The sequence below is a fragment of the Emys orbicularis genome, chromosome 10 (genome assembly GCF_028017835.1).
Source record: "Emys orbicularis isolate rEmyOrb1 chromosome 10, rEmyOrb1.hap1, whole genome shotgun sequence".
Lineage (NCBI taxonomy): Eukaryota > Metazoa > Chordata > Testudines > Emydidae > Emys > Emys orbicularis.
In genome coordinates this window covers 70,348,948-70,373,883 of record NC_088692.1, presented here as the reverse complement: position 1 = coordinate 70,373,883, position 24,936 = coordinate 70,348,948, and the positions used below count along the sequence as shown (strand labels likewise).

Here is a 24,936-nt window from a genome sequence, read left to right as displayed (position 1 = left end):
TCACTTAGTTTTTCTTTTTTTAAATTATAAATCTTTTAGCTCTGGGGATCAAGTCAACAATACCCTAGGGTAAGTTTAAAAAAAACTCAGCTCATTGGAGTACACTTGAGCTTTTTTTTTTTTTTTTTTTTTTTTTTTTTCCTGAAGAGCAGTAATAAAAATCATGGTTTTGATTTCAGTTAATACTCTGTTTTTTAAACAATCGTTAGTACAAAAGACGAATGAATGTGAATCCATGTCTTAAAGTCTGGATTGGAACCACACCTTGTCTGAGAACTTGGACCCAGATCAGGTTCAACAGATCTCGTAGAGCTCTGAAAAGCTAATACAATAATAATTTGACACCTCTCCTACTGAAGCTGCAAGGCAGATCTATCCAAAATTCAGGAAACTGGATGAGAGTTGCATGTTTCGTGCCAGAGAGCAGCTTATTCTCGTAGAGACCATATGGCTGTTTGTTCAAGATGGTCATAGAAGAAACAACTCTCCACTAATTTCTCAAGCAAACATGTAACTCCCCCCCTCAGACACAAACACACACACCTCTGCCTCTGTCCAACTGTCTCCTCAGCCTTGGAGCTTTGTCACTGGCTGGGCCAGCTGTAATTTGCACAGATGTACAGCAATGCATTTTTTTTTTGGTTCAGTTTTGTTTTGTTTTTTGAGAATGGTCACTCAGCCTCTTTGTGTGTTAGGGCGGGAGAGGGAAGGGTGATAAGGATGCAACTGAGAAGTAGAGGACTAAGAACTTGTCTTTTTCTGTATGTCAGTGTCTGAATGGGCAGCAAGAGGAAATACAAACATGGGCAAGACACTAACTGAAACTTAAAGCCCAGTGATAGTTGTCCTTGCCTCAGCACCGCTGTCTAGTGGCCAGGGCCGGCTCCAGGGTTTGGGCCGCCCCAAGCAGCCAAAAAAGAAAAAAGAAAAAAAAGCTGCGATCGCGATCTGCGGCACCAATTCGGCGGAAGGTCCTTCGCTCCGAGCGGGAGTGAGGGACCGTCCGCCGAATTGCCGCCGAATAGCTGGACCTGCTGCCCCTCTCCAGAGTGGCCGCCCCAAGCACCTGCTTGCCAAGCTGATGCCTGGAGCCGGCCCTGCTAGTGGCTGCTCTCTATTTGTTGTGGACACACAGCTGCCATCACTAGTAATGTTGGCAGCCACCAGCAATACTATTCCTTCATCTCTGAAAGCAGATGTGGCCAGTAACACACTATCTGCATCTGCCGTCATCCTAGAGTGATGGGAAGCACTGCCAATGTTTCAGCTGGTGAGGGTGCAGAATGGCAATGGAATGTGGGCTCATACACTAGGTGGGTGGAAGGTTGCGATGGCATAAGGCCCCTGGCAGCATCTGCTGCAGAACATCAGTGTCACTGGCACAAAGTTTGACATGTGGTGCCACCAGCAACCTGAGCCCCTCACAGGGACTTATCCCAAAAGCCCTCATTGACTTTCACTTTCGGCATAACCATCTTAATGTTTTTAAAATTTATTTCTGCAAGGAAATGACATAGATCAAAAGTTCAGTAGATAAATTGACTCATGGTCTTAAAAAATGAACCTGTGATTCTCTGCTTCCCCAACCTCATTTGTGTGCCTGAGGGCCAAACAGGAGTGAGGATCCAGACAAAAAGGTATTCCTGGCCCAGAGAAATGTTACTTCTGTGCATCAAAGGGAAAAGCTTTGAAAATTATCCAAAATTGCAGGCAACTCAAATGATTCCTGCTGAAAGCTGGAACAGATTTTGCAATAAAATAGAGGGTTTCCCCCATTACCTTTCAACACTCATAGTAAGCCTTGAGCTCTAAGAATGAGCACATAAATAGCCAGGAAAGGTGAGATTGTTATTTGGTCAAAATCCATTTTCACTTTGTTTTCAACTTTATATTCACCTCAACTATCCCTCCTCCCCACCTCCAACCACAGACCTTCCTGAAATAACACTTATTAGCTCCCAGAAATACATTGTGGCTAAAATTAACATAATTCCCTATTCAACTTCTGTCATCACATTAACAGTTACGTGTATTTAAAAAAAACAACAACTATGTTTCATGACTTTCCCTGTGGATTTTATTGCATCCTCATTAACTCCTCTTTGTATACACCATTACAGAGTAAATGGTTTCTTTCTGACTAAAAAGTAGTATTTTCAGTAAGTAAGCTTTGAGTGCCAGATTTTTGCACTGCATGCACCTACACAAACACATGTAATTGCAATCCTAGAGCCAGATTCTCTTCTGGTAAATCTCTGTTGAAGTCAACGGTGATACCTCAGTTTACACTAACCGAGAATCTGGTCTCTAATTTGCACATGCAATTACTATCATTACACATGGAAGTTGGGTATGCGTGCACAGAAACTGACAGTTATACAGCAAACTGGCTACAGTATTGGTGTGCAATTGACAAGTGTTTTGCCAAACTTATTAGGGGATCAAATACAAAGGAATATAAGATCTGCAATGTACACCATCCCACTCTTATAAGGATCTCATTTGATGCACTGTAAGCTGAGTTTTGAAACATGGGTGCCGTAAAAACACTTTCCTAACCTCTCATTAGGATATTGAAATTGACCCTTAGTTCCATAAAACTGGCATTTAAGTATAAATAGGGGGCATGTACTTGGCTGTCTGAAAAATTTCACTCAGGCTTTAATGAAATAATGTACCCGAAAGGAATGTTACACCATAGTTGTGAGTATTCCCTGTAATACAAGGGACATTAAACTTATTTACCATGACAGTTCCCTTATCTGATATTTTGCATGTTGGGTGCATTGTTCCTGTTTTATACGTTTAATAAATTGTTTCACCTTCAGATCACAAATCCTGCCCTGGTAAGCAGGACTGAAAGTGGTTGTTTAGTGGCCTGTGAAATGAGTTGTTTTCAGTTCAGAATTTAGGGAACTAGCTTGCACATCCAAAAGGTCCTTCACAGTTGGCACTAATTGGCAATCTAAGTGGAAAGGACAAAGACGGATTAGACATGGAAAGTGAATCCTGTAGATAGTTTCTTCAGAACAAGGTTGAGACATGCTGGCAAAGTCAGTGGGGGAAAGCTTACAGTTGTTGGGGTTGTCAAAATGACATCCTTTCACGGAAGGAGGCTGCATAGTCCAGTCAGAGCCGGAATTTGGGTTTTATTTCTGGTTCTGCAATATACTTAATGGGTGAAATCCTGGCCATGTTGAAGTCAATAGGACTTTTGCCACTGATTTCAGTGGAGCTAGCATTTCACCTGATGTGTGTGATTTTTTTGGGGCAGATCACTTTACTTCTCTGTGCCTCAGTTTCCTGATCTTTAAAAAGTTGGTGATAATGCTTACCTGTCTTTGTAAAGTGCGTTGAATTGTACGGAAAGAAAATGTGTTTTATATTCCAGTCTTTATTTTTATGAAGTTACAAAACATTTTAAAAAACCCACTAAAATGACAAAGGAAAAATATACACATTTGTGCTTGTTCAGTTCTTTCTTTTAAATAACCCCTAAAAATAAACATTAGCAGAAGTTTACGCTGATGTTTCATAGAACGTGTATACCTGCTAAAAGGATTTGCTTGTCGTCTTGTCAAGAACGGTCTCCACTGATACACACCGTGGGCCAACTCCTGAAGTTCTGTCTCAGCTTTTACTCCAACAAAACTCTGTGAGAGTGTTGTCTGAGTAAGGACTGAGTGTAAAGTAGGGAAGGAATTCATGATTTATCTGTCTGTTTGAAACCGAACAAAAGCTTGCAAGCTAAATGAAATGAATTTAGCCCATGTACTCAAATATAACTTCTATTTAAAAATATATTTTGAACAAGGAATCTTGGCTCATACAAGCTATATTTTGTGCCAAACAACACAACCCAAGTAAAACATAGAGGTGTTTCACTCTCAATTTGCACTTTTAAGGTCAGAAAAAAAAGGAAATCATCATCCGTTGTGTATATATAAAGGAGAGTTGTTCTAAAGTGATTATTTTGTAAGTGTTATACATGCTTCCAAACAATATTTTAAAACATTCCCTCTGTAATCCCTAATTGTAGAAAAATAGCATGTTCCCTGTGTCAAGAAAATGCTATCTCTGTTAGCAGGATATGCAGTCTATTAAAATGTTTGACTAATTTGACATCCCAACTCAAATGTTGAATAGTTTTAACCTTGTGTTTCAGTGCTACAGGACTTATTGTTCCATGTGGCTATTGTTGGACAAAGATGATAGCTTGTATTTAACAGTTGTTCAGGGTTCAGTTCATTAAAAAATTCCTTACGAGGCTGGTGTGTAATTTTCCCATTAAAAGTTTATGTGAAGGGCTGTAACAAGCATCTGATATAAAAACCCAATTGTCATGCAGATCACCACGGGGACATGATGTGTGGGCTGGGCTTGGACGCTTAGCATTCAGAAGTGCTCCCAAAAACTGAACCCACAGCAGGAAGAAGAAAATTCTTTGGGGGCCCTGTGAAGACTAGTCATAGGGTTCAAAGCTTCAATTTGCTATCTGGCCTGATTTCTTACAGCACAAACTAAATGGTAACACAGAAAGGGAATGCCCTGTTAAACACTACACAAGTCCTTTATCTTAACAGTCATGGTTTCCTTCTTCCTCCAATTATGTTTTTGCATGAGTGACCCCTATTTTGGATTATGCATCTCTTGGGAACGTATTAGGAAAATGTAGCTCTTTTCACTGGAGGAAAGTCCACAGAGAGCAGGATACTTTTCCCCCTGAATTTTGCTCTCTCTGCTTCATAGAATGAGCTAATGTTGGAGGGTTTTTTATTTTTAATAAAAAAGTTGCACTAATATTTCATTGGGTGAAGTGATGTTTGTTTGTTTGTTTTTATTGAATACAATGAAAATAAGCCTTGCAAATGCAAGTTTCAGCCAGGCATTGAAAATCATTTAATTTAATTTCTAATAAAGTTTATTCTGTTCTTTAACAGACATCGATGAGTGTGAAACAGCTGGAATATGCATGAACGGGCGCTGTGTGAACACTGATGGCTCTTTCAGATGTGACTGCTTCCCAGGTCTTGTAGTGGGACTAGATGGACGTGTGTGCGTTGGTAAGACAAACTCATTGTAAGACAAGTCACAATTAACTAACTAAGTTAAAGCATTAAAATTGCAATGATGGACAGGCACACCATGGGTTAGCTCATAGCACCTACCACATGACACTGGATTGGTAGGTGCTCCCAAACTAATGAATGTCTTTATTTGTGAGGCTCACTATAATTGTTCACTTTTCTCTATTTTCTTTTTCCTTTCTTTCCTTTTCGAAAAATTTCTCAGGCAAGCTTCTTAGCTGATGTAAATCAGCATAACTCTATTAAAGTCAATGGAGCAATATCAATTTACATCAGCTGAAAATCTGGCCACTCTATTTTAAAACAGATGCATAAAATGGAACATAAGAACAAGTACCTCCCATTAGCACATCACTGCTTTCCTTTAGACAAGAGAGAAATTCTCCCAATATTCTCTGGGATAGTCTTTAGTTTTGTCATTAACATTATAAATAAATGTTATTCTTGATGATATTCTTTAGTTTTGTCATTAACATTATAGATAAAATTTTCCCATAAAGTAAATTTCTTCTATGTTAACATATCATTTTTTTTAAGGTGGAACATGAGAACTTTTCCAGTGTCTAGAGATCTTTCTCTTTGCATACCCAAGAAAAATTGCCACCCATTTTAAAATAATTTGTAGTCTCGTAGATTGAAAAAAAAAAAATCATGACCATCTATAGGCCCCGCTCCTGCAAACACAGAAATGCTTAACTTTATGCACAGGAGTAGCCTGGTTAACTTCTTGTTTGTTAGTGTTTCAAGGATCAGGGCCAGAGGTCCTATGTCCCATCTGCTTACCCCCGTTTTTTTGTTTACTACTACAAATTATGCGAACTTCCAAATGTCTAGCCCTTTTTTTGACCTACGAGTTATCAATTTAAAACACAAGCGTCCATGTTTTTGCTTTTGTGTATATTCTGTGTCTCTAAGGAAAAACAATGAAGTGGCTGCAGTGTGGCTGCAGATTCTCACTTTGTTTTGGAGATAGCTTGTGGGCCATTTGGAAGTTAGGCTGCAGAATGGAGTTGCTTAGCTCAGCATTTCTGTTCTGACCCTTCTATTGCTCAAAATACAAACTCGCTGGGCTTAATCCCTGGTGTTTCACAAGTGATGAATTTGGGCCCAACGGTGCTGGAACAACGTGTATAGTGGGGGTGCTGAGAGCCATTGAACCAAACTGTAAACCTTGTATATAATGGAAACCACTTCAAGTCAGGGGGTGCAGGAGCACCCCTAATTCCAGCACGTATGTTTGGGCCTGTATGAATCAGGAACAAATAATACATTTGGATAGAAACAGAAGGAAAACAATTTGATGTAAAGTGAAATCCACCCTCAAAATCCGAGAATAAAGTGGAATATTCAAAAATAACATTGTTTATGTATTTTTTTCCTTCAAAAATGGTGTGACACCTCAGAGTGTTGGTATGTGCTAATCCTCATTTCTGGAATCCTGACGTGGGTCAATGTTATGAAAAGTTAATGCCCCTATCACATGACTGACTCCCAAGATTACCGTTAGGTCTTGAAGCCACTCTATATTCAATATTTATATTTATATTACTACAGTGGTTGCCAGTTTAAAATTGCAATGACCATGCCATTAAATAATGATAATAATACAGGTATACCTACACATATACATTCTTCACATGGAAGTTGCAAGCTTTCATTAATAAATATTTTGAGATGAAAGGTCCCAGAGTAATGTAAAATTATCTCTGTTTAATAGCCTGGCCAAATTGTTCAGTTTTCAAAAGCTGATTTTTTTGACAGGCTATCTTCATAAGGGCTCAACTCAGTAAGCTTAATTTAGCATGCAGTAGCTATGGAGAATTGATTTTCCTCAGGATTTTCAACCCCTGTCAGGCTTACAGTGTGAGGAAGCAGAATTCTTTGCACTGAGTTGAGTGCTAAGTGATGAGAGAGGTTATATTTGAGTGAGATCTACTGAGAAAATGATTAGTAAAAATTATATTTGACAGCTATTTCACAGTGTTTGAAATCTGGTTCTAAAGGTGTGACTGAATATATTTTGATTTATGGCATTATTCTTGTGGCTATGCTAGATCCCTGATGGATTATGTTTCTCATTTAGATACACATATGCGAAGCACATGCTATGGTGAATACAAGAGAGGTCAATGTGTTAAACCATTATTTGGCGCTGTTACTAAATCGGAATGTTGTTGTGCCAGCACTGACTATGCCTTTGGAGAACCTTGTCAGCCATGTCCTGCTCAAAATTCAGGTACAGTATGTTTAAGAAGTACGAAATTTGACCTAAACTTTTCATTGATAATTAATTTTTACAAAGGTCTCAATTCTGACAGTAAAAGTCACATACATTGATCCTGTCATTCATAAATCCCAAATCTGGAGAAATGTAACCTTAGGTGCATGACACACACATCGCTGTGTCTTGGAACGTCTGCTACCGTGCATGTATGAAGAGTACAGGGGTGAATATTTTTTTTAAGAGGCATAAATGAACACCAAGAATCTGGCCCATGATCACTGCAAGCATTATGCCAGATTTTCAAGCAACGGCCTCCATTGTTGTCAACGTGAATAACTGGACACAGTTTTGACCTCAAAATTATTTGTAGGCACATTTTAGGTAATTGAGGGTGTCTGAATAGTTAATTGCACCTTCCGTTCAAGTGTCTGGATATCTAAATGACCTAAATTGTGTCCACAAATAACTGTGGGATCAGTCAAAAACATGTCTTCCAATTGTGGATGCAAAAAGGGGAGCCAGTTAAGGATACTTGAGCCTCTCACCTGAAACTCCCGAAAACAATACCGTTCACTTCTTTGGACCATAACTACACTCTGGCAAGCTTGCAATCCTAGTCATTTTCCGTGTGCAGGCGCTGCTGCTAGGAAAGCACTTTTTGCAGGAACAGTGTGCTGACACGGTCCCGGGACAGAAGCCAATAAATAAGACAACGGTGCTCCACGGGGGTCCTTGTGCTGAGCCAGTTGCAGGATCAGGGCCATAGTTAATCTATTGGTTCTCTTCGCTGTCTACAAAGTTATTGTATTCAAGCGAAATGTGCCATAATATGGGTAGCACAGAAGGATCTCAAGATAATCTGGTATCTACTTTGTAGGTGAAGATAGTTCAAGATTTTTTTGATCTTAGTTTTAATGGGCAACCTTATGTAAAGGGACAGGGAGATGTAACCAGTTGGAACAAATTAGCCTAGTTTAGTTGACGTGTGCTCTTCAAAGAGACCTTGCTGTTCACCATTTGACAATAAGCCACGTTAGTTAGAATAGCAACAAAACACCGGAAGGTTATCAGAGCAGGAAAGAGCCTTTCCATCAGCGCCTGTTGATACCAGGGCTCCCTTCTTATTGCACAGTACAGTTAAAATGTTTTGAAAATGTAGGGCCCAATGCCATTGACTTCTGTTTTATATTTGAATTAATTTAACAGAACATTTACACATGTGGAAGTTATTTCTTCTGGGCTCTTTTGCCCTCCTCTTCTATTGTTAAAGATGCCAACTCATGAAGGGTAAAATATAGGACATGTTCAGCTTTCGAGGCAGAAGGGAGGAGAGAATTTTTCAGAAATAAGTTATTGTTTCAGGAACCGAAGAACTTCCTCAAAGGAAGGAGTTTGTCTCTTGCTGCTCAGAAACTCCTCCCACACTAACCTTACAGCCCTGTTCTAAATGTATCCTGCCTCTGTTCTAAATGTAGCCACGTGCTGACTCCAATGTGTATTAGATTCTTTTCATCGTATGTGAAAGTGGTTATGTGATTCAAGGCAGTGAAAGCTTTCTATTTTAAATTTCTGTGTGTAAGATTACTTCAGGCCTAATCTTGACATGGGAGTTTTGCCAGAACAAGGAGTTCAGCAGAGTCCCTTTGCAAGATCTTTAACCCAGCATATCTTTGTTTCAATTTCTTTGGGATCAGGGAGCAAACACTTGATCCAAGTTATTGGCAGTTTTCATGAGTTAGAGCATCTGTTAAACGTAGGTCTTTGGTACACAAATTAAATTGCTCGTTATGATGACAGTGGAAGACATTTTGCATGTGGCAGTACTGAAAAGAGAGAGAGACAGAGATAGACCACTAGGTATATAGGGATGGCTATTACCTAAATGAACAGCAATGTAATTATCTGGGCAGTTAGCAAAATACATATGCGGTGGAAGGTGCTGACTTGTATCTTGTAGTGGTATTTAGTCTGGTTATGGCTGTGCAATGCTGTCTGAGCGTTGTGAGCTCATCAGAAGAATTTAGGCATGCACAGAAACTTGTGAGACTCCTTGTAAAAATGAGTTCCTGTGACTGCCTGAAAACTTTCCTGCTTGTCCACCTTACAGTTAAGCACATATCATTTTGCCTGGATTTGTCACAAAATACACACGTGTGGCTAATTTGCATGTGCACTGTGTGTATTTTTGCTAAAATAGCCTAAAGTCGATGAGCTTTAGAGCCAGGTGATGGTAATGACATTTTTAGAGTGATGGCAAGGTGCTTTGTTGCAATGGGATAATAAATCTGCTTGTAGACGACCTTGCAAACAGTTAGCTAAAAAGAAACAAAATAAACATCTATTTTTAATATTTTTCAGCTGAGTACCAGGCTCTATGCAGCAGTGGACCAGGCCTGGATTTAGAAGGAAGAGGTAAGAGCACATAACAGTATCACTTGAAATTTAGACCAGGGTAAAAGAGTCAATGTGATGAGTTACTGTACACTGTAGGGAAGTAGTGAGAGGAACGGTCTCTGAATGGTTTGCAGCATGTTCAAAGAAATAAGCCTAGGTTTAAACCCCTGGAACGCATCATTTCACTCTAATGGCTGCTCAAGCACATACGCTCATCAGGCTTACGTGGGAACGCTCTTTGGGAGTGGCAGATTTGTAAACCATGTATTTTTACTGCAGCATTATACATTTCATTATCTAGAGAACCCCAGCCTGCAGCCACACAGAACAGCAAGCCACAGTGTGCATTTAGCTTACTGGATACTTTAACATACCCATCCCCTGGGATGGTGCTGGGAGGCCTGATACATCACCCATTTGACCTTAAATGCAGGGCAGATGTTTGTAAATTGCCTCACAAATAACCGCCTTGTGATGGATTGCTCGTCATTTTCAGCACCATAGCTGTAGCAGGGAAGAGACCAACTGTGAAGAGAGGGAAAAAAGGGAACCATCAAAGAGGAAAATACTCTGTGCTGTTGATTCTCTCTTTATCCAATGATCCCTCAGGCTCCCAATTTACCCTATATTGAGAAACTGGTACATGGCACATTCTGCAGTGGGATCAGGAGCAATGTGTGCTCAGCTGTGCATAATGCAATGACTTCATTTTAACAGTATTATGGTCCTCCTGCAGGATTGGTCAGAGATTAGCAGGTTCTTGTGGTTCCCTTTAAAGCCTTGTCATCTTAGAGCCAGTTCCTGCAAAGCCTTACTCTGCAAACAGTGCTCATGACTGGAGTCAGTGGGACTGTGCTGCATAGAAAGCAGGCAGTGTTCAGGAATAAGGGCCACAGAGCACTACCCTACAAGTGTAATGAAGTGGGCTATGCAGTGATTCCTTAACACTCTGTATTTTCACATGGGAGAACCCTGGTTTAAGTGATTTCAATCTCCAGCTCCTGTTATCTCTGCAGGACTTCAAACACCTGTGGGTTAACGGTGGAGGTTAGTTGCCATGAAGGTGGGGGTCTTCATTCTTGGGAGGGTGACTTTCTTTATGGGAGTTCTTAATTAGAAAGGCATCTTCGTGAAAACGTGGAAACTCAGTGTTCTTGATATTGAAAAATATGACTTTTTCTAGTTTAGTGAATGTGATAGTCCAAAGGAAATCATGAACTTTGTTGTGTTTGTTCAGATATTAACGAATGTGCACTGAATCCTGATATCTGCCCAAATGGAATCTGTGAGAATCTGCGTGGAACATATAAATGCATATGTAATTCTGGGTATGAAGTGGATGCAAGCGGGAAAAACTGCATTGGTATGAAATTTCCCTTTTTCCCTATCAAACCTTGATGCTTGACTCCCTCCGCCCAAGTGTTCCATTGATCCTTCCCATCTGCTCCACTGATATTATCTGATTTTCCTCTGATCCTTCTACCTTCCTTTCTGCGCTCTCCAATGCTCTTACTGTCCTCCAGCATGCTGTGTCCAACTTCAGTGTCCCCCCCCTACTTATTGCCTCTCTTCTGTCCTACCCAACTCTGACCTTCCCAGCCACTCCTCCAAGCCCACCCAGTTACTGCACCACTATGTTTCCATGCTTCATCACAACTCTTCCCCCATTCCTCTGTAGTCTTTCCCCTGGCCCTCTCCATCTACTTTCCTGGCCTGCTTTTAAGCTTCTGAGACTTTCTACTTTACTTCCCAAATCTCCCTGCCCCTTGTAACACTTCTGCCGTTGTCAGCTGTTGCTTTGGCTCTCGGTTTTTCTACAGCCTTCTCAGCTTCTCTCAACACTTTTTGAGGTCTCTCTGACACGTCCAGTTCTGCCTAACTGCTCTTTGGGCCTTACTGATGTTCACCTATCCTTTATGGGCCCGTGCCACCTTCTTGCAGCTTCTCTCAAATGACCAAACTCATGCAGAGATCCCCTACGGAGTCTTGAGCTTTGGCTTCCCAAAGATCAGGTCCGCACTAGCATTTTTATTCAAATTTCCCTCCCGTGCAGCTAGTGTAGACTAGTCTCTTTCCCCACAGTATCTAACCCAGCCCAGAACAGGTCTAGAAAACATGGGGGTTTAAATGCCAGTGGTCTACCAGCAGCCAGTCTAAACGAGCAATTCCAGCAGTAGTATGAAGGGTGAGAAATTTTGAAGAAAATTTCTAGTGTAGACGAGACCAAAGGGTGATTTTCAGCATTATGACTGTGCCAAATAGATAAATCTTTTATAAAAAGAGGAAATGGCAAAACTTCTCTTGGTTGAATATTCATTAAAATAATAGAGCACTGGGAAGGGGAGGGAGGAAGGAAAGGGATCCAGAAAAATATAATCAAGTTTTTCAAATTTTCCCAATTTTAAAAAGAATAAAATAAAATAAACAGGAAAGAATGAAATTTTCTCTAGTTGTTACCCAGGTAGTTAAAATTAATACATCTGTTATTGTTACTCTTATTTTCATGGCAGATCCTCAGTAGATAAGAAATAAAGTACAGTAATTGTAAAATAAAAGGATATATCATCTTAATTTTTTACTTTCTGGTATGACTGTAGTTATGTTTGTACTGGGCATTATTTTTATTTTAAATAATTTCAAGGGCCATTCCTGTAAGTGTAAACTATTAAAGATCTCCAAAATGCTGCTCTTTCAGTGGCTTTGCAAACAATGCAAGGCATCTCTCCTTCTCTCTTCCCCCACCCCCCACCTCACACACGTACAGGAAGATCAGTCCTAATGAAATGTGGCTGTTTGGAAAGGGAATTATTTCATGGCCTCTTGTCAAGGCATGTTTTTTTTCATAATGTTTCTAATTTTCATTGCAGACATTGATGAATGTGCATTGAACACGCTGCTGTGTGACAATGGACAATGCAGAAATACCCCTGGAAGCTTCACCTGCACCTGTCCCAAAGGATTTATATACAAGCCTGATCTAAAAACATGTGAAGGTAATTGATAACAGCCCATTACATTCTAGCTATATTAATTGCAGTTTAAAGCATTTTACCATATTACTGGAGTTCTTAGCCAGCAGTTGATATGATTTCCAGTTAAGGCAGAATAGAATAGTTATATGTTCTATTAATGGATAGAAGCTAGTCAGTGTAAATTCAATCCATGAAAGCTTAACATCGAATAAAATCTCCAATGCAAACTAGAGCTGTATTAATAGCCTACTGAGAACAGCATGGAGATTGCCACTATTATACCTTTGATTGAATATTAAAAAAATTAAAAAAAAATAAGCTATTTGTATTCCTGAGACAGTTTCAGGGGTAAGGTTTTAACTTCTGCTGTACAGACACATGTCAGATTTACATAACAAAGCTTCTTGCCCTATTTATTTATTTAGTATAGGCGATGCAGGTAGTGCCGACAGTGAAGATTTTTATTATTTACCATGTAGTAATGTTGAAAATGTGCCCGGTATATTTGAAACACCAAGGGGGAGGCAGTGTCTGGCCTGAAGAGTGTGCAGTCTATAAAGACAAAGGGAAATGATGGGTGGAGGACAAGAATGCAACATATGAGGGTTAGACAACGTGATGGTAAAAACACCTGTGACTGGTCTAAGTCAGCACTGCCCTCATCCCTACCACCAGCGGAACTGCACAAATGCTTGTGACAATAGTGGGGAAAGTGCTAGTGTTGATGAGACCCAAGTATTTTAGAATAGGCTGTATAAGTCCAACTGAGCCAGGTGGGTCCTAGTTTCAAATCCAGTTTGAGCCACAGGCTTAACATGTGGCAAAATCACTTGACCCAACTCAGTCAGTACAGTTGTAAAACTGGGCAGTTCGACCTCACTGAAAAAAACAGATGCAGCAGCTGAGTAGAGCTTTCCTGTCAATGTAATGAGTTAGCACATTTTTTGGTCATGTATTCCATCACTCTTCCAGGAAGAGCACCATAGCTGGAAACCAAAATAGCAGGAGAATTTCCTGTCGAGTAGGAAGATTCTTTCTGTTTTAGCTAGATTGAAGGAGGCCTTCTGAAGTCTTACTGGCAGCAATAGGCACTAATGTGAGTGTGTTTCTCTTCTAGATATTAATGAGTGTGAGTCTAATCCCTGTGTTAACGGAATATGCAAAAATACACTTGGCTCTTTTGCTTGTGAATGTAGCCCTGAAAGTACTTTGGATACAACAAGAACCATCTGCATAGGTATTTATTCATCAAAGATTACATGTTCATTAGTTGAAAATGTCCGGTGACATACAAATATTGTACACCAAATCCAGAAAGCATTTAAAAATAACGTGGATAAATATGTTTAGGGGAAAATGTTACAGAAAAAATGTTAAGAAAGTATTTGTTTTCACCATTATCTTGGGTGCATGATTCTAGCTATTGGGAACACAATGTGCTTTTATATCAGATTTGAGAGAGAGGTGATAGATTTTGTGCATAGTATACAGATGCACAGGGCCAGCTCCTCAAAACTATACATGCCCATTTGGGTGCTTCTACAAATGGGCACAGATTATAATTTGAGGAGGGGCTAGTTTGTGATTTGAGCATTACAATATACTGCAAGAGATGCTGTGCAGGCTGTCACACCCCAGGAGTAACAAGACATTGTGACTTGGAGATACTCCCCTGAGTCACATTTCCTCCCCTGCTTCCTCCTTGCTTCTGGGAGTCAATAATTTACTGTTGACACATATTAGCAGTAAATTACTAAGCCCAACTCCTGTGCTGGCTCACCTTCTCTGGCCAGTGAGCAGGGAGGTGGAGACCCACCCTCCATTAAGTCCTCGCTTATTCTTTGCCAATCCCTGCCCACCTGCTCGGAGAAGGCAGGACACTAGCTCAGCTTACTCTCATGCACCCAGTCCCAAGGATCAACTAGGAGCGTAAGTGGAGTTTGTTCTCCCTCTTACTGTTCTTCATGGATATATAATCTAAGTCACAATAAATATAGTGCTCCAGATCCTGAATGGTGCCACTGGGATCAATAGGCATAAAGTCAGTGGAAGTTGTAGGTGTTCAGTACTGAGTCAGGTTTCAGGATGTGGCTCAGTAGAGGGAAGTGTACAATAAGAACATTTTTAATATATTCCATTCTAATATTGTCAATTATAAGTTTTGCATGCTGAAATGCAAGTATATTAGCAAATATATTAACAGTTTTATATGTGTGTGTGTGTGTGGTGTATTTATGTGAATATATGTAATGCTAAGTACTCTGTATGGCAGCGTCTTGTGTTTTTTTCCAACAGAAACTATTAAAGGCACCTGTTGGCAGACTATTGTGAATGGAAGATGTGAAATAAATATTAATGGGGCAACTCTCAAGTCCCAGTGCTGTTCCTCGCTAGGTGCTGCGTGGGGTAGCCCATGTACACCCTGTGAACGAGGTAAGATCATTGGTTTATTCCAGGGGTGGGCAAACTTTTTGGCCCGAGGGCCACATCTGGGTATGGAAATTGTATGGCGGGCCATGAATGCTCACAAAATTGGGGGTTGGGGTGTGTGGGGGGGGTGAGGGCTCTGGCTGGGGATGAGGGGTTGGGGGTGCAGGAGGGTGCTCTGGGCTGGAACGGAGGGGTTTGGAGGGCAGGAGGGGGATCAGGGCTGGGGCAGGGGATTAGGGCTCGGGAGGGGGTCAGGGGTGCAGGCTCCGGGTGGCGCTTACCTCAAGCAGCTCCCAGAAGCAGTGGCATGTCCCCCCTCTGGCTCCCACATGGGGGCGTGGCCAGGCAGCTCTGCGTGCTGCCCCGTCTACAGGCGCTGTCCCTGCAGCTCCCATTGGCCACGTTTCCCGGCCAATGGGAGCTGCGGGACGGTGCTTGGGTGGGGGCAGCTGGCTGCCCCTCCCCATAGGAGCTGGAGGGGGGACATGCCACTGCTTCCAGGAGCCACGCGGAGCGGGACAAGCCCCCAACGTTGTTCCCCGGCTGGAGCGCCGGAGCAGGGCAAGCCCCGAACTCCACTCCCCGGCGGGAGCTCGAGGGCCGCATTAAAACATCTGGAGGGCTGGATGCGGCCCCCAGGCTGTAGTTTGCCCACCTCTGGTTTATTCTAACAGTTCCCCTATTCCTATTTAACAACTGTGATAAGAGTCATATTAATGGTTCTGCTTCCTCCTCTCCTCTTACATTTTCATGTATAAAGCTACTGAAATGCATGAATACCCTAGTATTTCAGGCAGATGGGCTTGGTATAACAGGTTTAAGCCTACAAAAAAGACAAGCGGTTGGGATTTCCAAAACTATTTGGCACCTAATTTACACTTTTAATGACTAAAACAGAGGCCAGTGACCATTTGTGTACCTATGGCACATTAAAAAGGTGTAGTAGACATGGTCTTAATTTCTAGATACGTAGGGCCAGCTCTGCACAAATGTTACACATTGTGGGTGTGGCCAGTAGGGCAAGGAGGTCAGTTGGCATTGGCTGGGACCTACAAAGCTACTTCTGTGCCTTGCCTGCCCTATTAAGAGATGGTATAAAGTTGTAGGTGTACAACGACAGGCTTGTATAGCAATTAGGCACACCAATGCTCAGTATTTCTGAAAATTTCAGCCAGCTCTGTTTAGAGTCAGGCCAACAACACTTCCATAGCAGCCAGGCATAGGTTGGTAAAATTTGCATTACAAAATAATGTTGCTCACCCTTTTCCCACCCAGCATGGAAAAGAGCCAGTGTAATGCTTGAGGGTCACCAGTTGGTCATACAATGTCCTGAACTTGGAGCTTTAGGTTAATATATTGTGCAATTAGATTTGAAGGACTGGACCACACCTACCTTCTGTGATACTTCATATTGCTGTACTATAGTTTGTCTTAATTAGTGATATAGGGACCCTGCCAAGGCAGCATTAGATGGATGGCTCCAGAGCTCCCACTGAAAGGTTAGCAGACATATGGACCTTAGTGTAGTAATGGAGGTTTTAGCCCCTGTTGTAACAAACCCTGGTTTACTTAATAACACAGTGAATCCTACATCTGAGGAAATATGGGTTGAGATCCTTGTCTATTTGCTTGATAATCATATCTAAGTGTTCAGTGGAAATACTCTGATGCAGGGAAAGGTGGATAACCCAGACATTTAAAAAGGATCCTGCTCTCTAAGGCTGAAACGTGCGTACTGTTGAAGTCTCTGCATTAAATTCATCCATCAAACTTCACTGGAAACTCTTACCCCAGTGGTAAATGTGGCCCTAGGAGCTCAATGACTATAATGTATTCTGACTTCTGTTGGGTAACATTTTAATGTATTTAATTGCTGTGAATGAAGCTGGAGTCATTTAACTCCACCTTTAGTTTAGTTTGGTTAGTGAGGAAAGGGTCCATTCCATTGTTAACGTAGCTATCCTATTCTGTGACTTTATTATCTCAGAAATTACTTTCCGGACACCCATATTTTTCATAGGAAGAAATGTTACTGTTTTGGGTCTTCTTTTTTGTTAATAAAGTAAATCATAGCAGCAAGCTCTGTACTCTGAAAGTTCATGTTTGTTTATTTATTTACAGACCCAATCTGTTCAAAAGGATATTCAAGAATAAGGGGAACATTATGTGAAGGTATTTACTGTTACTTTCAAACATAAATCTTGTTTTGAATGATGAAATGCTGGTGTTTAGGTTTAATGTTTGCTATGGAAGAACAGAGCTAAATTCATCCTTGATGTTACTCTATTGGCCTCATTAGATTTACACCTGAGGTTAATATGGTCTCACTGGGTGATAAATGACAATGACATAGACTGATGCTACTCACTCAGAATGCACATCTTTGCAAATATAAGCTAGAGTGGTCTATGGAGATGGGTTCTGTCTTTTCTAATATTGTTTCTGATTGTGGAGTAAAATACTGGGTCAAAATAAAATGCATCCTGTGTCGTAATAACAATTAGAGAAGTGTAGCATTATGATATAACAATAGGATTTTATCATTAAAACACTCGATAAGTGTATACAAATAAAATAGAACTGTAAAAAGGAGTTTAAAATCAAATTTAAATAATTTATTTTTCTTTTTTAATAATTTCTAGCTTTAGATTTCAGTCATTCTCTTGTTATATAAGAAATCTGTCTCAGGCCACGGTAAAACATTAATTCAAGAAAAGGTTGGTTTTTAAAACTTTTTTTTTTTTTTTGCAGTGTGTGAGATCATCACATATTGTGCAGTGAAAATGTAAAGCCCCAACGCCCTTTTCCCTCCTTAATATGGATTAATTTGAACCCCAGCCAAAGAACTGTATTGTATATTTCCCTACCATGCACAAGCTCAGAGAGTCTCAAATTGTAGCAGGTCATCATGACTGACACAATCTGACATGACACTGCAGTTAAAATATTTTAAAAACAAATTATTCCCATATGTGGCTTCTAGAAAGAAGCACTTTTTTGACAAATGAACAAACTAAACACAACCAAAAAATCAAATAAGTAGAACACCCCCACATGTATCCTGCGCTTTCCAAGTGGTGACTGAATACCTTGGCACTTCTATACCCCAGACCCACTGTATAGAACTTCTCTGACCTCAGCAATACTTTCTGGAGTGTGTAAGTGAAAGAAGGTGGGGGGGAAGTGGCCCCACCTATCTCTATTCACGAGGAAACACTTAGAACATTTTCAACACTGCTGGGATGGAAAATTTATTAATCCAAGATGTGAACACCGTGCTTTCAGCATTTATTTTACCAGCACTTTAGTTTACAAATGTTACATGCTTTAATCCTTATCATTCCAGTGTGCCAAAATAGCCCAAACTTTCTCACACTAGTTACCCTGGTTCCTAACTTATTAAAGTAGCGTTTGGCTTCCACCAACATAAGGACTGTTCAAATCAGAGGATGCAGGGAAAATATTTGCCGAGGAAATGTATTTGGGGGGGAGAGGCCAAATGGTAATAGTGGCTTCCCAAGGTGATATTCGCTCCTCCCCACGCACGGTTTGTGTAAAATGGGTTTTGTGCAGGGAAATAAGTTGAGGCGAGTGGGATGGAATTAACAACATGCCTCCAACCCACAGACAAACCCTGAAGCTGAAAGTGTCCACAGGTCATCTGCCACTTTGGGCAATGAAGTCTGTTCCATTTGTTTCACATAATCATGGATCCAATGGTCTTACTGCCCAGCCATCATGGAGCTGTCACATACCCCTCTGGAGTGTGCAAGAAATGCAAAGGTCCCCTAGTGGCAGCTCTGGCCACACTGCCCTCCCCCACCAGCTCAAGAGTCTTGCATAGGCTGTTTCCCTACTATGAATTTCACCCTATAAGCCTAATAAATCCAGTATTGCCAACCCCAAAAATTAACACCCCAAAAATCATGTGATTCACCAAAAATCAGAAGATTTTTTTAAAAAGAAAGATGATGTATTATGGGTCTGTCTGTCTTTTGATTGTTGAATTCACTCTGCCCTCCCCCAACATGTGTGACAGGTTAGTGTTGCCACTGTTCCCAAATGTATTAAGGTGATTTTGGCCCCTGGTGCAGGAGCTCTCACCTCCATGTCTGCCTGACCACTGGCTCACAGAGGGGAAGAGATAATAGAACCCCCTGCGCTGCTGGACTCCTTCGGCTTCCTCCTTCCCTCCCTCCAGTGAGAATGGTGTTGGCTGCCTGAGGGGATGGGCGGAAAGCTCTGCCTGAAGCAGCTCCATGAGGGGTTCTTTCCCAGGAGGAGGTAATGGAGAAGGCAGCCAGTCAGTGGAGTTTTACCTCAGAAATTGATATTCGTAAGTGTTCTGGAGCCCTGTCAAAGCCAGCCTGGCTCCAGCGTAGGCCAGACTCACCTCACTCATGAAGATATTGCGAGAGTCGGCAACGCTACAAATCTGAGCGACCAATTTCCTGGCTTCGCTCTCTGACTGCACAATGCAACTACAGGTTGTAAGAGCCTTTCCATTCTAACCTCCTGTGTTTGCTCCCTCCTAACTTGTTTAAATTTCTGATGCTTCATCTCAGCCTCTAATTTAATTTCCAAGACAATTTTTAACAAAAATGGTCAAGCTGTTTTTGTGTGAAATATGGTATGTTCCACAGAAGGAGGAGGTGGAAGGACATTACACGCCATTTATTTATATTCAGGCCATCCTAGTTCAGCAGGCTGAATTATGCTTTACACCTCAACATACAAAATAGTACAGTGTTTACATCTTAAAAAATACAATTCAGATGCTTATACACAATCAAGTTAAATTCCATGCTCACCAGGCATAGGTTCAGGAACTTAATGTTACAAGTGGTTGAAAAGGCTATCGTGCCAGATTTTTTTAAAGTATATAGGTGCCTAAAGATGCCGATAGGTGTCTAGCGGGATTTCCAAAAGTTCCTAAACATTTGCATAATTTTGTTTTGATGGGAGTTAGACACCTAGATACTTCTGAAAATTCCACTAGATGACTGACTGCATCTTTAGGCACCTGAATACTTTTAAAAATCTGTCTCATAATGAACATGCAGTAGGACAGCTTTTTTCAGTGACCTAATTTTGTTTTATTTATGAACCTGATTTCAATAGACATATCAAAGGTGCAATTGACAACACTTTTTTAATATGTTTTAATCAGTGGCAGGGGGCTGTAATTAATCAGTTCGGTCTGATTTGCATAGGAAATCCCAAGAGCTTGGAATTTTGCCAGACTTTGCAGATTGATACATAGTCAGTCCTAAAATGGGAGTGTTAAAATGTTATATTTTTCTAATTGGGTATGTTTGTTGCATTGATTTTCATTTTTATAATTTTGTCTGGAAATAGATGTAAATGAATGCGAAGTGTTTCCTGGGGTTTGTCCGAATGGTCAGTGCGTCAATACCTTGGGTTCCTTTTTTTGCCAGTGTTCCAGTGGAATGGTTTTAGATGCCTCTGGACGGACATGTCTTGGTAGGTATTAAGCTATTTTACAGGTTTTTTTTCATGTTTGGGGAGGAGGAAACCCAAATCTCAGTATGTCAAACAAAGATTTGCATTCCATACTTTCTTGTAAATAGGGGAATAGATTTTATTCATAATCATTTTAAAATGGGATCAGTAATGGTGTACAGAGCCATTCAGCTCCAGGTTGCCAGTTGGAACTTGGACTAGGTAGCATAGTTAGTGACCAAAACTCATCTGATGGGGGGTCAGAAACTTATGTGGTCCATTTCCCACAGGGCAAGTGTCAATGTTATAACACCCCCAGCAAATTTGGCCATGTTTGGCAACCTTTATTGGTTGGCCTCAGCAAGAAGTCAAGGATAGAATGGATGTGGAGACTAGTCCCACTCATCCCCGGAGGCAGTCCCTCCAAGCCAGGGCTGAGGTACACATGAGTTTGAGAAAGCCTGTACTGCTTCTCCCCATTCTACATCTCTTTGTGGGGAAAGTCCAGAAAAAGACTTCCGTTTCAGGTGCTAACTATAGACTTCATCTGCAGTGTATTCACCTCTTTTTAACAGCAAATCTTCAAGTTTTGTTGGACAAAGACAGGTTATGGCAGAACTGGAATGCTTGAGGCCCTCTCTTCCCTGATCCAAAACTGACCTCAAATGCTGAGGCCCATTTCCTGGAAAGTTTTAGGCCTATTAAATCTGGAAATGTTAATTCCAGAGCTTAGTGCCAGTAATTCCAGTGAAAAGAGCTGTGCGGTATTTCTGGCCTCCTCCTGATCTGAGGAAATGGAGCAAGCCCTACTGAGAAGGGATTCTGGGAGAAGATTCTTGTGTTTATGCTGTCCCTCCAGCCCCCCAGTGAGGCAGATTTTTTTGTCAAATACACATAAATTCAAACACTTGTGCTCATTGAACACATGTGGATGTGCACACATAATTTTTCATCATCTCACTATTTAATTACCCAACAGACATTCGCTTGGAGACTTGCTACTTGAAGCATGAAGATGAAGAATGTACATTACCGATAGCAGGCCGGCACCGAAAGGATAGTTGCTGCTGTTCTGTTGGTGCAGCATGGGGCCCTGAATGTGAGGAATGTCCTGTGAAGGAAACTCCTGAATTTGAAACTCTTTGTCAAAGAGGACCTGGATTTGCTAGTAGGGGAGAGATTATAAATGGAAAGCCATTCTTTAAAGGTATGTAAGGGGGTTTCAATTCATTTGTAAGGCCATTGGGGGCTACATCTTGATGGCATTCCTTAGTTTTTACTCTTTTCTTACTCAGGTTAAATTCCTATGGACTTGAAGTCTGCAGGAGTTAGGGCTTGGTTAAAGATGGAACGATTACTGAGTAAGGACATTCGGCCAGATTTTCAAAGGTATTTAGGCACCCTAAGATGCAGATAGGAGCCTAGTGGGATTTTTAAAAGTGCCTAAGCAGCTAACTCCCATAGATTTCGTTGGGAGCTGGGCCCTTAACCTACTGTAGGCACATTTGAAAGTTCCACCAGGTGCCTATCTGCATCTTTAGGCACCTAAATACCTTTGAAAATCTGGCCCCGGCCCCTTATAAATTGAAACAAAATGAGTAGCCAACTTTGGAATTGTTATAGAACCACTGCTTACTGCGCCTGATACATATGCTTAAATTGCCTTGGAAATCAAGGGAGAAAGAGACTCTCAACACTTTGAAAATCCTTGCACAGCTGTTGAAGGAGGAGGGAGAAACATACCATGTTCTGTAAAGATAGCTTCAGCCATGCAAAAGTGAACCTACGCTAGAGTCTGAGTCATGGAGTTTGTTGGCCAAATTGTTATATTCTAATGGTAGAAACAGCAAATGAAGACTTCATTCATTTAGGTCATGTTGTGACTCTGTGGGGTAAATTTCCAGCATTAATGGGAGTGGGGTAGTGCCATCTTGGCACCTTATTCTGAAAGCTTTTTCCCTTGGTTACCAGTTAGATTAAGCAACATGGTATCAAAAGTGAAAGTGGATGTGGATGTGTTTGGGAAAAGGCATTTAAAGAAACTAGTTAACCGAAAACCCAAATGCTTTAATATTTGAAAGGAAGGGAAAACACAAATGAGAATGACAATTGGTGGTGGTTGTTTCGGGATCAGTTTTATAAACAGTTACCAGGCTATTAATTATCCATAAAGAAGTGTAACATATGCTTTTGTTTAGGGTAATTATATTTTCTCTGACTCATGGAAGGCTTATTTTTTTCAGAAATCAGGGGACGGAGTGGTTCTTTTGGCCACTATGGGCATGACCCAGTGCCCTCTGAAGCTAAAAGTCTTTCTGTTGACTTCAGTGAGCCCTGGATCAGACTCTGTTAGATAAAGGAGGAAAATTAGCCTTTAGTGACAAAAGAAACTGGGGGTCAGCTTCATGTGTGTTAGTGCTTTGCATTACTATGTAGGTGAATCTCAGTATGAATTCTTGTTGCGGTCTCCAGGCTCTGAAAGAGGTGGGAGTATGATAGATGTGATACACTGAACTCTGAAGGTAGTGAGTCCTTTGTACTGCTCACATGATGGCCCCTTATTGCAAGTTTTAGGGGGTATGCGGGCCTAGTTCTTGCTGTCATATGCATGGAAAGTGGTTTATAGGAACTTAGTAATGTGGTCTGTTAAGATGATGTGAAGTCAAGACTTTAGATCACCGGTTGTCTTAGGGCTGGTCCACACTGGGGCGGGGGATCGATCTAGGAAACGCAACTTCAGCTACGAGAATAGCGTAGCTGAAGTCGACGTTTCCTAGATCGAACTAAGTTTACTTACTGCGGGTCTACGCGGCGCAGGCAAGCTCCCCTGTCGACAGCGCTTCCTCCTCTCGGCGAGCAGGAGTTCCGCAGTCGACGGGGGAGCGCTTCTGGGATCGATTTATCGGGTCCAGATGAGACACGATAGATCGATCCCAGAAGGTCGATCTCTACCCGCCGAATCAGGCGGGTAGTGTGGACCTAGCCTTAGTGCCAAATCCTGCCTCCCAGCAGCCCCGAAATTTATGGTGCAGGATCATAGAAGGAAAGGAGCTGAAAGGTATATGGAGCTTGAATAGCTTTGCATTGAATGAAGGCCTCTATTAGAACCTAGTTACATAGCAAATGCTGCTAATCTTACTGTTACTTCAGTATTGGTTCACAGAGTTCCACTCTCCCTAGTAACTCAATGTGTGAAGTCACTTCACTCCACCTCCTACTGACAGCATCATCTGTGAAGGTCTTTGTGTTCATCTGTAAAATCATAAAAAGAGAATGAACTACTTTAAATAAATACACAGGATCAAATTTTCAAAAGATCCTCACTCAAATCATTCTCTACATTTGTTACTGTGTGTTGCAAATACATTCTTTTTCACATAAATTCTTTTTGTTCCCATATGTCCAAATGAAATTTGAACAGGCTGTACCTCATTTCCCCCGTTTGTGAAATAGGAATAATAATACGATCCTAGTTTTGTAAAGCGCTTTTGAGATCTATGGATGAAAAGGGCTATATAATTGCTTACATGTTGTCATTATTATTTGAATGTAGTGGTTTGCATGCACAAAATTGTAGTTGCAGCTTTTGAGAAGCTGGTCATTATTGCTGGATTTAGAATGTTACTAACCTGAATCTCTTTTAGTGAAGTTTTACTAAATTGGATGGTTACTAAAAATAACCAAACCTTTCTTTGTCTCATTTTTAGATATCAATGAATGCAAAATGATCCCAAGTCTTTGTACCCATGGAAAATGCAGAAACACCATTGGCAGTTTTAAGTGTAAATGTGACAGCGGATTTGCACTTGATTCTGAAGAAAGAAATTGTACAGGTAAAAGTCTTACCTGGTAGCTTTCAGAACATTGTCTTGAAAACACAGATGTTGAATTATATTTTAACATGCATTTAAAATTATTTGTATTTCAGATATTGACGAATGCCGCATATCTCCTGATCTCTGTGGCCAAGGCATCTGTATCAATACCCCAGGGGACTTCGAATGTCAATGTTTTGAAGGCTATGAAAGTGGATTTATGATGATGAAAAACTGCATGGGTATGTTTTAAATCATATACCAAAGATGGGGCACAGAGTCTATATGTTGGGATTGGTTTTGCAAAGCCTTGTTAGTCAGGTTTTGTTTTGGAAACTGAAACAGGACTGGTTTCCTGATCTGGTTTCCAGATCTAGCTTCCATATTACTGGGAAGGCAAATAGAAGGTTCTGTTTTTGTTCTGTTTGCACAGTGGGTAAATCAGGCTGGTTTTGGATTTGCAGAATCTTATTAGTCAAATCCATCAGTTAGGTCTTGGTTCATTTTATCTGAACCACTAACATTCAGGGGCTGGGTTTGGGAGAGAGTAA

General features: G+C 41.0%; 1 protein-coding gene across 1 annotated transcript in view; it reads left to right on the top strand.

Moving 5' to 3' along the window:
• Positions 1-24,936, top strand: part of FBN1 (fibrillin 1) — a 216,908-nt gene that overhangs the window by 113,195 nt on the left and 78,777 nt on the right. The window contains exons 15-26 of the mRNA XM_065412313.1: positions 4,941-5,063; positions 7,171-7,323; positions 9,670-9,723; positions 10,943-11,068; positions 12,573-12,698; positions 13,795-13,914; positions 14,973-15,110; positions 17,229-17,279; positions 20,466-20,591; positions 21,550-21,777; positions 24,278-24,403; positions 24,499-24,627. Coding sequence (XP_065268385.1) covers positions 4,941-5,063; positions 7,171-7,323; positions 9,670-9,723; positions 10,943-11,068; positions 12,573-12,698; positions 13,795-13,914; positions 14,973-15,110; positions 17,229-17,279; positions 20,466-20,591; positions 21,550-21,777; positions 24,278-24,403; positions 24,499-24,627 — 1,500 coding nt within the window. The remainder of the gene's footprint in view (positions 1-4,940; positions 5,064-7,170; positions 7,324-9,669; positions 9,724-10,942; positions 11,069-12,572; positions 12,699-13,794; positions 13,915-14,972; positions 15,111-17,228; positions 17,280-20,465; positions 20,592-21,549; positions 21,778-24,277; positions 24,404-24,498; positions 24,628-24,936) is intronic.